Consider the following 16,300-nt stretch of genomic DNA (forward strand, 5'->3'; position numbering starts at 1 on the left):
TTTACTTTCAAATTGATTAATCTCCCCTTTGGATTTTAGAATTTTCAATTTGTTGCTTAATTGGTGATTTTTAATATGTTCTTTTTCTAGTTTTTTTTAGTTTCATGAACAATTCATTGATTTGTTATTTATTTTATTGATATGTGTTTAGAGAGATAGTTTTTCAAGTAACTACTGCTTTGCTACATCTCATACATTTTGGTATGTTGTTTGATTGTTGTCATTTTCTTTAATGAAATGATTGTTTTTTTTTTTTTTTTTTTGATTTGTTCTTTGACCCATTCATTATTGAGGATTAGGTTATTTGGTTTCCAGTTAATATTTAATCTATGTTTTCTTGGCCCTTTATGAAATATAATTTTATTGCATGATGATCTGAAAAGGATGCATTAAATATTTTAGCTTTGGGGAGGATTCTGGAAAGATGGCAGAGTAGGCAGTAAATTTCAAACTGTCCAGATTTCCTCCCCAAACAGTACTATAGACTGGTGAAAAACCAAGAAGACTTGGGACAGAAAAGGGGTTTTCCTGATACAATTCAAGAAGATCTGAAGAAGGACTTCAGGCTGGAGATTAACCAATATCAAATGTGACACCTCCAGGCCAGCTCCACAAAAATACCTAGTGGGGATCCCTGGGGTGAGCTGGGTGTGGCTGGAGCCTAGTCAAGAAACACAGAAACTCTCATTTTCCCAGACTGTGTGTAGAGTTGGGATCTGAGTCTGAGAAGACTGAATGAACATTAGTGTGATTAGGAATGCCAGGCCTGTGCTGCATAGATGGGACCCTGGGTGAGAAGGGACCAGCACATTGGGTGAGTGCAGAAATAGTGGGGCAGGGACTCTGCTGACTGAAGGTTTTTGCAAAAGATGGAGCTTTTGATTCAGGCTTCCAGGTCAGAGGGGAGAACTAAAGTAAAGCTAGAGGCACCATCCCACCCACCACATAATTAGAGGTACTGAGACTAATATTTCTCATTATAAAAAAAAAAAAAAAAAGAATTGGCAAAAAAAGAATGGAACCATAAAAACCTACTGTGGAAATAGGAAAGGAATTATGGGCCAATCAAATCTTTGGAGAAGCACACTAAAGTAAAAAAATCTTCTTCATTAAAGAGTAACACTAAATGGCTCTCTGCCCAGAGAGAATTTTTAGAAGAACTCAAAAAAAAAAAAAATTTAAAAATCAAATGAAAGACATTGAGGAAAACCTAAAAAATAATAAAAACCATCCAAGAAAAACAAATTATAAAAGATTATGAAAAAAAGTTAACCAACTAGAAAAGGAAACACATTCTCTAAAGAAAAAAATAATTCCTTGAAAATTAGAATTGGACTGGGGGAAACCAGTGATGCTATGAGAGAACAAGTAATAATAAAACAGAATATAAAGAATGAAAAAAATAGAACAGAATGTGAAACAAGAAAAATAACAGATCTGGAAAACAGACCAAGAAGAAAAAATATAAGAATAATTAGACTACTGGAAAGTTATGACCAAAAAAAGATCCTTGACATAATTATGCAAGAAATAATCTAAGAAAATTGTCCTGGAGTAATAGAACATGAAGGGAGGTAGAATAGAAAATCCACTGATCACCACCTCAAAGAAGTCCTTTGTAGAAAACACATAGGAATATTATTGCCAAATTTTGAAACCCCCAGATCAAAGAGAAAATTGTGCAAAAATCAAGGAAAAAAAAAAAAACAATTCAGATATGCTGGAGTTGCAATTAGAATTGCACAGATCAAATCAGCAACCTCAAAAAAAATCCTGAAATCATATATATCAAAAAGCCTGAGGCCAAAAAAATCATATCCAGCAAAGTTATCTATAATATTAATGAAAAAAAATGGAACATTCGATAAAGTTGCAAATTTTCAGGATTTTCTTTCATTCAATTCAATAGAAAATTTAACATATAAGAGCCAATATCAAAGATCAATTTCAAGGAACTTAATATGAACAAATTGTTTTTTACATGGACGTGTATATCATATGTTTGAGTAACACAAGCAATTGGATATCTCAAAAGAAGGATTGGGGCAGAATTGAATAGACTAAAAAAAGTGAAACTGCCTAGAAAAAGGTAAAAATAGTAATTGTGTTATAGAAATGAGATTCAGAGTAAGAATAGGTACACAGAGACCCTAGAGTGGGGAGAAGAGGTCATAGTAATGAAAACCTACTCATATCGGGAATGGGTTAAATAAGCAACACTACATATATACCATGAAGGGTACAGCATTCTCCAAAATATTTAAAGAAATAAGGGAGAGGGATGAATAGAAGGAGAAATAAAGAATGAGGAGGAATCCATGAGCAAGGCTAGGTAAGTAATAGCAAAGCAAGTTAAAGAGCAGGATTATAGCAGAAGAATTAGCAGGAATAGGAAAGAAGAGCTAAGTCAGAACTTAAAAGATTCATTTAAAAGAGATATCTACATTATATGTCACCTGTAATGATGATATTTTGGATACATGTTTGCATGTGAATGGGTGCATATTTGTATATATGTGTGTGTATCAGTATATGTAGATGTGTATGCATGTTGTTCCATGTATATGCCTTTAGATGTGTATAGTATATATATGTGTGTATGTATATATCTATATATGTATAGAACATAATCTGACCTTAACTATAACCTGCTTAGAGAAGGTGAGGAGATGAAAGGGGAAAAGAAAGAATAAAATAAAAAAATTGCACAGTAGAGAACAAAATAATAACCTACAAGGAAGGAAAGAAAAGATGGACATTCATGAATATAATTTATTCTACTATTAGATATACTTTCTTGAACTGATAATTTATTGTTATATGCTTTTAATCCTATCTAATGTTCTGCTGGGCACTTGATAATGTTCTGTTCTGTTCTGTTCTGTTTTCCTTTTTTGTTTTTCTTTTTGCTATTCTTTTTTTTTTTTAATAAAATAAAATTTTAAAACAAAAATATTTCTGTTTTTCTGCTTTTGGTTTTGAGATTTTTATGTCCTAATACATGATTAGTTTTTGTGTCGGTGCCCTATACTGTTGAGAACAAGGTATGTTCCTTTCTATTCCTATTCAGTTTTCTTCAGAGGACTCTAATATCTAACTTTGCTAAAATTCTCTTTATTGCCTTAATTTTTTAAAATTGCATTTATTAGTTCTGAGGGGAGAAAGTTGAGATCTTCTACTAAAATAATTGACCGTTTCTTTCTTTCTGTAACTTTAAATAAGTTAAATACTTTTCCTTTAAGAATTTGGATGCTATACCATTTGATGCATCTATCTTTAGTATTGACATTACTTCATTATGTATGGTACCTTTAAACAAAATGTAATTTCCCTGCTTATTTATTCTTGCCTTGTCTGAGATCATAATTTCTACTTTTGCTTTTTTTTTTTTTAACTTCAGCAGAAGCATAACAAATTCTGTTTAAACCTTTGTTTTTCCTCTCTGTGTGTCTCTTACAAACAACATATAGGATTCTGGTTTTGAATCTACACTGCTATCCACTTGTTTTATGGGTGAGTTTCTCCCATTCATAGTTATGAATATCAATTATGCTTCTCTCTATCTTGGTTTTTTTTCTTATCTATTCTTCTCTATCTCCATTCATCCTATTTGTCTTCAAAAATGTTTTGCTTCTGATCACTGCCATCACCAATTTATCCTTCTATCAGCCCCTTCATTCCTCTGATTCTCCTCTCCTTCTATTCTGTACAGTAAGATAGTTTTTGTACCTAGCTAATTATATATGTTTTTCCTTCATTGAGCTAATTCTGATGAGAATAAGTTTTAAGTATAATCTACTATTCCCTTTCCCCACCTTTCCTTTCACTGCTCTTTCTTTCATGTTTCTTTTATGTGAAATAATTTCCTCCATTCTACCTCTTCCCTTTCTTCCTTTGCTCATGGTTTTAGATATATGTTATTTATCATTTTAAGGAAAACTCCATTTATTCTTGTGCTGTTTTTAGTAGGAATGGATGTTGTATTTTGTCATGCTTTTTTGGTGTCTCTTGAGATAATCATATGGTTTCTGTTAACTCTATTATTCATATGGTCAATTATACTGATAGTTTCCCTGATATTAAACCAGCCCTGTATTCCTGGTATAAAGCCTTCTTGGTCATAGTATATTATCCTGGTAATAAATTGCCGTAATCTCTGTGTTAATATTTTGCTTAAGATTTTTGCATCAACATTCATTTGGGAAATTAGTCTACAATTTTCTTTTCTTCACAAAAGGAGTTTGGTAGGACTCCTTCACTATTTTTCCAAATAGTTTATATAATATAGGAATTAATTGTTCTTTACATGTTTGGTAGAATTCACTTATAAATCATCTGATCCTAGAGAATTTTTCTTAGGAAGTTCATTGATTGGCCTAATAACTCTTAAATTATCTCTCTTTGATATATTTTTTAAAAGTTGTTTTTCTGATGAGATATTTAACATTCTTTTTTCATTCCTTTGATGTTATTTTATTGCTTCTTGATGTTTCATGGAATTTTTTGCTTCTACTTGATCAATTCTAATTTTTAATGTATTTTCTTTTTTTCTTATTTTTTAAAAAATATTTATTTAAAACTAAATACAAAATAAGAATAAACAAAATAGAAAAAGAAAAACAAAAGGAAAATTTTAAAAATCAAAACATAACATTGTCATGTACTTAGAATATCAGGGAGAATTCAAAATATGTAACATTAAATTTCCTTTCAAGAAAACATGATAGAAATGATAGAAGAGATTATATTCATGACTGTCCATCTTTTCTTTTCTTCCTTGTAGGTTATTGTTTTTGTCTTTGCTGTGCATTTTTTACTTTATTCTTTTTTCCTGCTTTCATCCCTCTAATTTCCCCCAAGGAAGCTACAGTTAAACATGAAGATTGAGCTGTCTTTTCTATATTCACTACCCAGTGACATACCCATCCACATACATATATCTATATACTCACATTTATGTGCATACATACACACATATACACACCTACATATATATACAGATGCATGAATTTAAAACAATATTAATATGGCTGACATAATGTAGATTTCTTTATTGAATCTTTAAGTTTAACTTTGTCTGAGGTCAGTAATTACTAGCCCTACTTTTAAAAATTTCTGGTCTTTGTTGTAGCATTTGTATATATCTCTGATTATTTCCTGTTCCTGCTAACTCTTCTACTTTAATTATACTCCTTAGCTTGCCTTGCTATATTTAACCTCCATCCACTCATATATCTCTCCTTTATTTTCTCCCCCCACACATTCCTTCCCTTTTTATCCCATTCCCATTAAGCTACACACTTTTATCTTCCAGTAATATAAACACCTTTTTGTATCCTACCTTATCCTATGCCACCTTTTCCCATTAAACTAAGCACTTTGTCTTACTCCATATATCCTTTGATACTCCACCTTATCCTTTAACTCTTCCCCATTAATCTACACATCTTGTCCCATTGCCATAAATCTACCTATTCTTCTGTATTCCACCATATCCTATTCTCTCTCTTCTCCTCCTCCCTCCCCCAATTTATTTTATACCTTTCAGGGTATATATATGTATCGTTCCCCATTTAATCCATTCCCAATGTGGATAGGTTTTCAGAACTACCAGCATTCTTTCCCCCTCATTAGTATTTTTTACCTTTTCCTAGACAATTTTGTTTTTTGAGTCAGATTATACTCTGCTCAATCTTTCTTTTGAGCTACCCAGTTACTGATATCAATCTTGAACATGTGGTAGACATTTCCAAGCAAAAGACATAAATATTTTGTCCACATTGAGTCTATTGAAATTAATCTTTGTTGTTGGCTTTTTAATATGTTAAATTTTCTATTAAGTTTGCAGAAAATCTGCAAATTCATTGAATGTTCATTTTTTTTCATTATTTTGTTAGTTTTGTTGAATGTGATATTTTTGACCACAGGTTTCTTTTTTGATTGCCAATATGTATTATTCTAGGACCTGCAATATTTTATTGTAGCTGGAGATAAATCCTAAACAATCTGATTGTAGCTCCAGCATATTTGAATTGGTTTTTTTATTTGTTTCTTGCAGAATTTTCTTTGACCTGGGGTTTTCAATATTTGACAATAATATTACTCTATGTTTTCCACAGAGAATCTCTTTGAGATGATGATCAGTGGATTTTTTCCTGTCTCTACTTTTCCCTCCTGTTTTATCACTCCAGGACAATTTTCTTAGATTATTTCTTGCATTATTGTGTCATAGTTCTTTTTTTTTTTGGTCACAGCTTTCAGGTAGTCCAACTATTTTTATATTTTTTTCTTCTTGATCTGTTCTTTAGATCTATTGTTTTCTTTTTATAAGATGTTTCACATTCTGTTCTAGTTTTTTCATTCTTTATATTCTGTTTTGTTATTTCTTGTTCTTTTATAGCTTCGCTGGTTTCCCCTTGCTCAACTCCAATTTTCAAAGAACTAACTTTTTCTTTAAGATTCTGTATTTCTGTTTCTATTTGGTTAATATTCTTTTCATAATCTTCCTGATTTTCTTAAATGGCTCTTACTATTTTTTCCCCTCAATCTCATTTGATTTTTGAAGTCTTTTTTGTTTGTTTGTTTGAGTTCTTTTATAAGTTATTTCTGGAAAAAAAAATAAAAATAAATAAATTCTTTTGTGGGAAGGTACCTGTTTAACACTTTGGGGATAGAAGAGGCTTTTTTTTTTTTTTAAACTTCACTGGTTTCTTAAGATGAACCTTAGTCTTCTCTATTTCTATAGTAAGTTTCTATGACTAGGTTCTTTCTTTTTTGTCAATTCATTTTTTAAAAATAAGAAGTATTAGTGTAAGCATCTCTAATTGTGGGGTGGAGGGATGGTAAAAGCTCCACCCTATTGCAAGTACCCATAGCCAGCAGCGTCCCTGTTCGGTACTCACTGGGTGTGCTGTTTTCCGTCTTGCCCAGGCCTTGTCTCTGCAGCACAGCTGGGCCTGGTGTTTTTAATCAGTAGAGGTTATCTCTGTCTTTTCAGACTCAGACTTCCTACTCCCCTTGCTGTCTTGGAGGTGAAAGTTCCTGTGGTTCAGGCTGAGCCTCCATCTGAACCCAGCTAGACCCAGGGCTCCCTGCTTTCTTTTTTCTTTTTTCTTTTTTCTTTTTTTTTTTTTTTTTGAGCTAGTCTGAAGATATTTATACTTCACACAAAATCCTCTTCTTGGGGCCTTTTTTCAGGTTTTCTCAGGTTTCAGGAGAATCCCTGTTCTGCCCCAGATCTTCTTTGATTTTTACCCATCTCTGTTTCTTAGGTGCAAATATGTTCTGTTTATGGAGGAAATATGGAGAATTTGAAATCTTCTGATCAACTCTGTCATCTTCTCAGAGTCTCCCAAATTACAATTTTCTTCAGTGAGCTTTTGTACCTCCTTTTCCATGTGGTCATTTTTTCTTTTTAAGGAGTTATTCCCTTCAATGAAATTTTGTACCTTTTCCATTTGACAAATTATGTTTTTTTAAATATTTCAGTATTTTTTGTGCTTCCTTTACCAGGATTTAAACTAAGTTTCCCCTTTATTTTCTTGCATCACTCATTTCTTTTCCCAATTTTTCTCTGCCTCTTAAAAAAAAAAAAAACACCTTTTCAGTTCCAACAATTCTTTTTTGGCCTGAGACCAATTCACATTTTTTTCTTTGAGGCTTTGAGGTAGCTGCTTTGACTTTATTGTCTTTTTCTGACTTTGTGTTGTGGTCTTTTGTCAACATAGTAACTTTCTATGGTCGAGTTCTTTTTGTTGTCTTTATTTGTTCATTTTTTTAGTCTTATTTCTTGGACTTTTAACTTGATGTTAAAGTTGGGCTCTGCTCCTGGGTAGAAGGGGCATTCTCCCAAGTTTCATTTTGTGTGTTTATGTGTGTGTGTATATTTATTTTCAGAGCTGGTTGTAGAGGTCTGTAAATTTTTGGTTCTCTCAAGGTGGTATGATTTAAGGCACGGTATGATCTCTATTCCACAGATTTGTACTCTGGTCTGTGAGTGACCACAAACATTCTTTTCCATCCTAGAATTGTGACCAGGATTTTCCCTCCTATGAGACTGCATGCTTTTGTGCTCCTTCTTGTGATCTGGAACTGAATATGGACAATGAAACAAAGTCCTGCACCAAGTGCCAGTACAGGGTCCCTTGTAATTTTCTGACCAGTTGTCTGATCCTGCTGTGAGCTGAGAGCTCAAGAAGTCACTACTGCTGATGCAGCCATCCCCAAGATCTATTGGTAGCTTGCTGGGGGTGCAGCCTGGGCTGCACCATGCTTCATTCTCATGCTGGTGAAACATACCTTTCCTACTGATCTTCTAAGTTGTCTTGGTCTGGGTAATTGTTTCATTCTGATCTTATGTTGGTTCTGCTGCTCCAGAATTCATTTAGTCATGAGCAAAATTCAATAAAGTAGACTGAGGCACATTTTCTCTAAGCAAGATAACTTTTTTAAAAAGTTTAAAAATCATACAGGATATTAATATTTTATCTTTTTAAAGCATTATCTTAAATTTTTTTGGAGGGGAATTTTGAGAGCAGATGAGTCTCTGCCTTTAGTCCTTCATCTAAAGACCTCTTTAGGGTGTTTGTATTAAAAGAAAATTTGAAAGGGGCATGGTTAATAGGGTTAATAGTTCCTAAGATTCCTAGTTTTATTCCCCTAATCACACTGGGTTTCATTGAATTTCACCAAATTTCATTTGGTCTTTGGGTTTTGATGGCAGTTGTTCTGGCATGAAATTGAGGATCTTCTCCTTCCAGATTGATTCTTGTTTGCTGGGAAACTAGGTCATCTTTTATCTCAATTCTTACCTAGTACTTCATTATTGAATAGGCATTGCCTCAGATGAACAGACCCCCGAAAGACCTTAGTTTCAAAAGGTCAAGGTAACCTACTGCATCCTGGTCCATCTCAGTTGTCTTGACTTTTGTCTTACTGTTGGACTCTCAGGCCTCTGGAGGAAAGTGGGGCTAATGATATTGAGCAGCTCTGTCTCACTCAAAACGTGGTCACTCAGAAGTCAAGACCTCACTTTTGGGATGTCATTGGCCCTCCTTGAGAATGAAGGATGAAAAATAATTTGTTATGGCACAGTAATAATTCATTATATTCATATACTGTAATTTCTCATCATTTTGGCCTCTGAATGTGACCTCATCATTTGACTGAAACTATTCTCTCCAGAATTACCAGTGATCTTTAATTTGCTAAATTGAATAGGCTTTTTTTTTTCATCTTTAGCCTTTATTTCCCTCTTTGCTTTATTTGACATCATTGACTCCCCACTTTCTTTTAATATTATACTTCTCTCTCCTGGTTCTACTTGTGTGACCCTTCTTCTCAGTCTCCTCTGCTCACTTATCATCCTGATCCCAACCTCTAACTGTGGGGCATCTCCAAAGACCTAAGAGTTTTGTTCTTTTTTCTTATCTCATTGTGCCATGCATGTGTTTAACTGTCTTCTCCATGCAGACAGCTTACAGGTCTACATATTCATCCTCAGTCTCTTCCCTGGGCTACTTCAGTCCCACATCATCAGCTTTCTACTGGACATTTCGAACTGGATGTTCTGGAGATGTTTCAAACTCAGCATGTCAAAAACTGAACTTACTTCCTTTCCCCACAAAACCTCTTCCCTTCCAAACTTCATATTTTTCAGTAATACTTGATTCTTTACTCCATCCTACATACCCAGTCAGTTGCCAAACGTTGCCACTTCTATTTCCACAAGAACTCTTGAATCTGATGCCTTCAGTCTGCCCCCACAACCAATCCTTTGATTCAGGCTTCTTCTTCTTTTACCTAGACTATTACAATAACCTCCTAATTGATTTCCCCTTCTTTAAGTCTCTCCCAACTCCAGTCTTTCCTTCACACAGCTGTCTTAGTGATTGTCCTTAAGTTCAGATGTGATCATGTCATTCCTCTATTCAGTAGGATCATTGAGTTTTAAAGCACATCACTATCTAGTCTATTTTCCAACCATAATTCATATTATCCATCTCCTCAGACTCATAGTTCACCCAAATCTGCCTTCTCTATTTTCCTCACATACTACGCCATTTGAGCATCTAATATGCAATGCCATTCCCTGTGCTTCCTCTTCCTTACCTTAGCCTCATAGAATCCATCTCTTTCTTCAAGATGCAGCTCAAAACATCACATTATAACTTCATCTCTACACTGCTAATGCCTCCCTCTCTCCTTTCTTTTCTTGCTTTTACTTTATATTTATTCTCTATGTATATATATGTGTGTGTGTGTGTGTGTGTGGTGTATTATATATACACATATAACTGTATAACATTATATATGTAAATAGTATTTGGTTTGCACACCAATTAAATATTTATTTAGTGGCAACTAAGTAGCACAGTGGAGATAGTGCTGTGCTTGGAGTCAGGAAGACCTGAATTCAAATCCTACTTCACACTTACTAGCTGTGTAAGCATGTGTGCCTCAGTTTCCCCATCTGTAAAATGGGCGTAATAACAGCACCTGCTTTTCAGGGTTGTTATGACAATCAAATGAGATAATTGTAAAGCACTTAGCACACTGCCATGCACATAGTAAGTGCTATATAAAAGTTGTTATAATTAAAGAAACTATAAATATTAAATGTTTCTTTTCATTTTGGTACAAAAGATATATGGGAGAGGGAAAGTCTATGCTAAAATAGTAATTTTATTTAAAATCTTTTCCACTATACACAGGAGGATGACTCTTCTGACTCAAACAAAGATAAAAGAAAAGTGAAAAAAAAGGTCACATCCTCTGGAGGAGTAATTTTGAGAAGATAATCAGTGAGTGACACTACTTTCAATGAAAAAAATCTGTTTGATTTTTCCCTTTCATGTTAAGTTGACATGTCTCCTATTCATTGCTCAGTATTCTTCTGAAGGGCAAAGATCTGTGCTATTACATGATTGAAAAAAGCAAAAATATAAATGAACTATTGTAAAGAATTTAACGTATTAAATTAGTGTAGTGTCATTCTTCCCCTCTTACCCCCATACACTTTTCAGATATCTTCTTAGGCAATGTCAAAGATTCAAAAATAGATTTATACATGTTAATAAAATTGGCTTTACAAAAATGTAAAGTAAACCAATTTTTGTGATTGTTTCTTTTTTAAACATACAATTCTTATGACCTTGCAGTAGAGGTTTCTTATTTTTAAAAAAAGCTTTCCTTAATGAATTTTACCATGTAGATAATTTCATTAATAGTGCTATTTATCATAACAACTAAATTTTATTTATACAGTGTTGCAAAGCTCTTTTCTCAGAACAACTTTGTGATATAAGTAGTGCAAATCACTCTGGGAGTAATTAAATATAGAAATTAAATACAGAAATCATACCTGAGATATGATTTAAGGCCATATTTCTGGACTTTAAATCAAGTGCCCTCTCCTTTTTGCTAGTCTGCTTCTCATATACTATTGATACCAATTGCTCATCATTCAGAGAACATCTGCCCTTTACATTTAAAAAAACAACTTTTATTTTTATTATTTTTTAGAAATGGGGCCAAAGTTTCAAATAACGGACAGCATTTTTACTTTGAAGAAGAGTGCAGTATTACACATTTCATGAAATCACTGTTAACTTTCCAGGAATAACAAGTGATCATATCTTCTAAAATAAAAAAAATGCTAAGAAAATTAAAATAATCTATTTTAAACTCATTAGCTTTTATGTTTCCTTACAAATTTATTCAAAGTGCACACTGTATTTTCTTCTCTTTCTCTGAGTTTCAAAATTATATGCTGCTTCATGGGAAAAGAATCCTTGAAATTTCCACTTAGAAATTTTTTTTAAGGTAAAGGAACTTTGATTTCTTATCTGCCAACACTTGTTTTATTTGGTGCAGTAGAAAGGACACTGGGAATCACTGGGATTTGTGTTGAAGTTAGCTTTGCTGCATACAGCCTGTCTAACTATAGACAAGTTATTCCACTTTGCCTGAGTCTTTATTGTCTTACTTGTAAAATAGTATTGTTGGAACTAAGTACTTCAAGAGATTGTTGTAGAAGAAAGCACTTAGTAAATATTTGTTAAATTGAACTGAATATTACAGAAGCCAATCACTTGTAAAGGAAAATTACAGTAAATGGCATAAATTTCAGGAATTATGAGCTTTGTAACCTATTAATAATGTAGTGAACCAATACTAATAGGAGCAGCTTTATGTCTGTCATATCTATATGATAATAAATTGTGTGTGTGTGTATGTGTGTGTGTGTGTGTGCATGCATGCGCATGTGTGTGTGTGAGACACATCCCCCTTGGTAATCCCTCCAGATTTGCAACATGGTTGGCCAGGATTAGAGATTTAATGTGAGGTTTTGGAACAAAAGGGAAATAACCTAATCTACCAGCAAACCTTTATTATGTGCTAAAGCACTATGGGAGCCTTCAGAATACAAAACCAAAAATTAAATGGATCTTGGCTCTCTTGGAAGCTTCATGTATTGTTCTAACCAAACTGAGCTAACCAGCCACAGACTACTAACAATTATCATTGACTAATAATCTATTAACAATTAAGATGAGCCTATAACAAATAAAATTTTTTCTACTCCCAAAAAAATCATCCTTAAGGAAACAGTTGGATTTAAGAATTTCTATGGTATGTATATAAGCTCACATCTATACATACATATACATGGATGCGGTGCTAATGGTAGTGAAGAGGTGTGAGAATTGAGGTGGGTAATCCCCTCTGGTTGGAGCAGGTCCAAATCGAATTTGCAAACCCAAAGTCTGAGTGGAGAAAAGGGAAGTTTGTTGTTCACTAAGGAGGCTTTCTTAGTAGGCAAAACTCCTCATTAGGAATTTGGCAAAGGTGTGTTAACAGACCCCTGGTTATATGGGCAAATGTTGGCCTGGGGCTGGGAGCTGTCTGGGTTAATGCAGATTAAAAAGGACACAATTTCAAGGTTCACCCCCATCACATATACATATTATTTATGTGTACATATATGTATATGCAAAAACATATACATATTATTTATAAGTGTGCATATAGGTGTATCTATATATACATACATACATATATATATATGGGGTGTGTGTGTATGTGTGTGTGTGTGTGTATGTGTAAAAGGTAGATTTCAATTGAATCTTGAAGGAGGAAGGGGAAGTGAGAAGGCAGAGATGAGGAGAAGGGAGAGCATTCTGGACATTGAGCACAGCTAGAGAAAAGGCTTAGAGCCAGGAGATAGCAACTGTATGAGGAATAGCCAGGAGCCCAGTGTCACTGGAGACTAGATTATGTGGAAGAGAGTAGATTGTAAAAAAAAAAAAAAATTGAAAAAGTAGGAAAAGTACAGGTTATGAAGGACTTCAAAAACCAAACATTTGGAAAGTTTGGAAGAGGGGAGGGTTTTTGGGAAAAGATTTTGAGAACCCCTTTTTTGGGGGTAATCTGCCTGACCTCTAGCAGGATCAGGGAGTAAGCCCAAGCAGGCTATTGCAGTCCCTCCACATTCCCATTCCTATATTTTTCAAACACAGATTAGCAAAGTGGATAGAGGAAAGTATTTCTTTTTGTTCTTGGGGAAAGGGGAGTATCCTGCTCCGTAACAGGACCACACCTTTCCTTTAAAGACCAGGTCAGGCCTTTAAGTTGGCTAGTGCTAGTCCCATCAGAATCCTAATTGGTCAAAATCCTTCCAGATTACAATTCTCCCTTACCTGGTAAATAATACACCCAATTCTAAGCAAAATGTGACCAAAACTCTTCCTTTTATTCTTTGAATTCTTGCTTTTGATCATCATCAACGTTCCTAATTCTTTCTTATCCAAAAGGCAACCCCCCATACTTGCAATATGAAATATATTAACTGCAAGCCTAGAACTTGGGATTTTTATCCTTTCTCAAGAACATCCGTGGAAGCAAAACAGCTAAGATTGTAAAATCCCATTTCTTACAAGATGATGAATTTTATTTTTAAAGTGTTGGGTTTGAAATGTCTATAGAATGTCTAAGAGAACCCATAAACTTCCCACCGACCCCAAACTCTTCCTTCTTCCCAGTTTCCCTATTATTGTAAGAGTACCACCATCTTCCAGGAACCCAGTATCACAATCTAGGTGTTTTCCTCAATTTCACACTCACTGCACATATCCAATCTGTTGCCAATTCCTATCCTTTTTTTTTTACCTTTGCATTGTTTTTTGTGTATTCTCTTTTCACCTCTGATCGCCTCCATGCTGGTGTAGTTTCTTTTATCACTTCATTCTTCATTCTTACATTATTTTAATAGCCTTCTGGTTTCTCTGCCTATTCTACTTCCACTCAGCTATTAATCTTTCTAAAGCACAAATATGATTATGTCTCTATCTTCTTATTCAATAAATTCCAGTGATTCCTTATTAACTCCACAGTCAAATACAAAATCCTCTGTCCTTCAAAAGCCTTAATAGCCTAGTTCCTATCATATATCTGCTTTCCATTCTTTTTTCCCCCCCTGAAACATTTGGGGTTAAGTGACTTATCCAGGGTTACACAGCCAGGAAGTGTTAAGTGTCTGAGACCAGGTTTGAACTCAGGTCCTCTTGAGTTCATGACTGGTGCTCTATCCACTGCCCCATGCTTTCCATTCTTCTTGTATTTTATTCCACATATTCCATAATCCAATGACAACTGGTCATTTTGCTTACAAGAAATTGCATTTCTTACACCTTTTCATTGACTATTGGGCCTTATGCTTACAATGCTGTCCTCCTTCATCTCTTCTTCCTTCAGATTGCTCCAATCCTTTTTTGAAAGGAGATTTTCCTGGTTCTCATTCCACCCTATCCCCAAATGTCCATATAGCAATCTCTCTCAGTTTGTCTTTCATGTGCACATCGTTGTTTGCAGAGTGTCTTTCCCATTAGTATGTATATTTCTTGAGGTTAGGGTCTATTTTTTTGCCTTTCTATCCAAAGTGTTTAGCCAAGAATGGATATTTCAAAATTGCTGACTGGATATAGGGAAGAAAATTAACATAGTTTCATTGTCACATGAAAATACTGTGTGCAGAGGAAATGGATCAAGTGCTATTCATTATGGACAATCTACTTGCAGCAGATCATGATTAGACCACTTAGTGGCAATTTGAAAATAAATTTAGGGACAGCTAGGTGGCGAAGTGGATAGAACACCAGCCCTGAAGTCAGAAGGATCTGAGTTCAGATTTGGCCTCAGACACTTACACTTCCTAGCTGTGTGATCCTGGGCAAGTCACTTACCCCAATTGCCTCAGTAAAAATAAATAAATAAATAAACTTAAATGCTATATATGCTTGTAAATATATACTGGCACCAGGAAATTAAAACAGGTAGTCATATATATGAAAAATTATTCTCTGGTTTGCTGACACATCTTACCCTCTAAAATTGGCAGAGTTAGGGACACAAAGGGCATTTGCTTCTTAAAACCCAGAGGACAGAAGCAATAAAATAATGAAACACAATGGTTCTCATTTTTTTTCCAAACACATTTAGAGATATTCAAACAAGGCTTACTGCAACTAAATATTTAGGAGTACAGATCTATTTTTTTGGAACATATTTATTTTCCTAGTGACATCTTTTTCTTCAATTATTAGGAATTTCTTCTTAGTCGTATTTGGTCCTGGTCACATCCAGCATGTACCTTCCCGTTGCTCTCTGAAAATCATTATCAATTCTTCAAAGGCTGTTGTGTCCCATGCCTCCCAGACATATTATAACTGGTAAATCAAAGGAGAGGTATAATAAAATAGAATTTAATTTAGTTAAAAAAACACCAAAACAAAAAATGAATGTCTTGTTTTGCCAGCAATGCAATTGTGCAGCTGCTATTCAACAGCAAATAGGATTTTTATCAGGTTTGCATGGAAAATGAGGGGTGTGGTGACCTGACCTGTATCAGTCTGGACCTGCTTTCACATCTTGATATCCTGACATCCCTTGTACCCTGCTTCTTTCATGGACTTTGTTATCCATGTGTAAAAGGGACAGACATTTGATAAGTGGTAAGTGATTTTGTTTTTTTTTAATGTGCCTGTGGGTTGTAGATAGAGACCAGCCATTCCCCTTAAGGAGTTCCTACCACCTGAGGGTTCCCCAATATATGGATATTGATACTTTAGTGCTGCAGTTTAGCCTTGTTCATTGTTAGAGAGGGAAGGAACTATACATGAGGAGATTAGCACTCTTCTTAAGTTTTACAACCATCCTTCATATTGAAGATGTCTCATAGAGACAGTCATACTTATTCTTCGTTTTCTATTTGGCTGTATCCTAATGATCAAGAGCTTTACTT

The 16,300-nt window shown here is 34.3% G+C and overlaps 1 protein-coding gene across 4 annotated transcripts in view; it reads left to right on the top strand.

The window, feature by feature from the left end:
• Nucleotides 1-16,043, top strand: part of ANKRD42 (ankyrin repeat domain 42) — a 146,878-nt gene extending 130,835 nt beyond the window's left edge. Inside the window, exons 12-13 of one of the 4 annotated variants that reach the window (XM_051987223.1) lie at nt 10,713-10,802; nt 15,815-16,043. In XM_051987223.1, coding sequence (XP_051843183.1) covers nt 10,713-10,799 — 87 coding nt within the window. In that variant the 3' untranslated portion in view covers nt 10,800-10,802; nt 15,815-16,043. Of the gene's footprint in view, nt 1-10,712; nt 11,111-11,523; nt 11,644-15,814 lie in introns of those variants that run through there. The other 3 variants (XM_051987224.1, XM_051987221.1, XM_051987222.1) reach the window with 3 other exon arrangements.
• Nucleotides 16,044-16,300: the final 257 nt, after the last annotated feature.

Source organism: Antechinus flavipes, chromosome 3 (genome assembly GCF_016432865.1).
Source record: "Antechinus flavipes isolate AdamAnt ecotype Samford, QLD, Australia chromosome 3, AdamAnt_v2, whole genome shotgun sequence".
In the NCBI taxonomy this organism is placed as follows: Eukaryota; Metazoa; Chordata; class Mammalia; order Dasyuromorphia; family Dasyuridae; genus Antechinus; species Antechinus flavipes.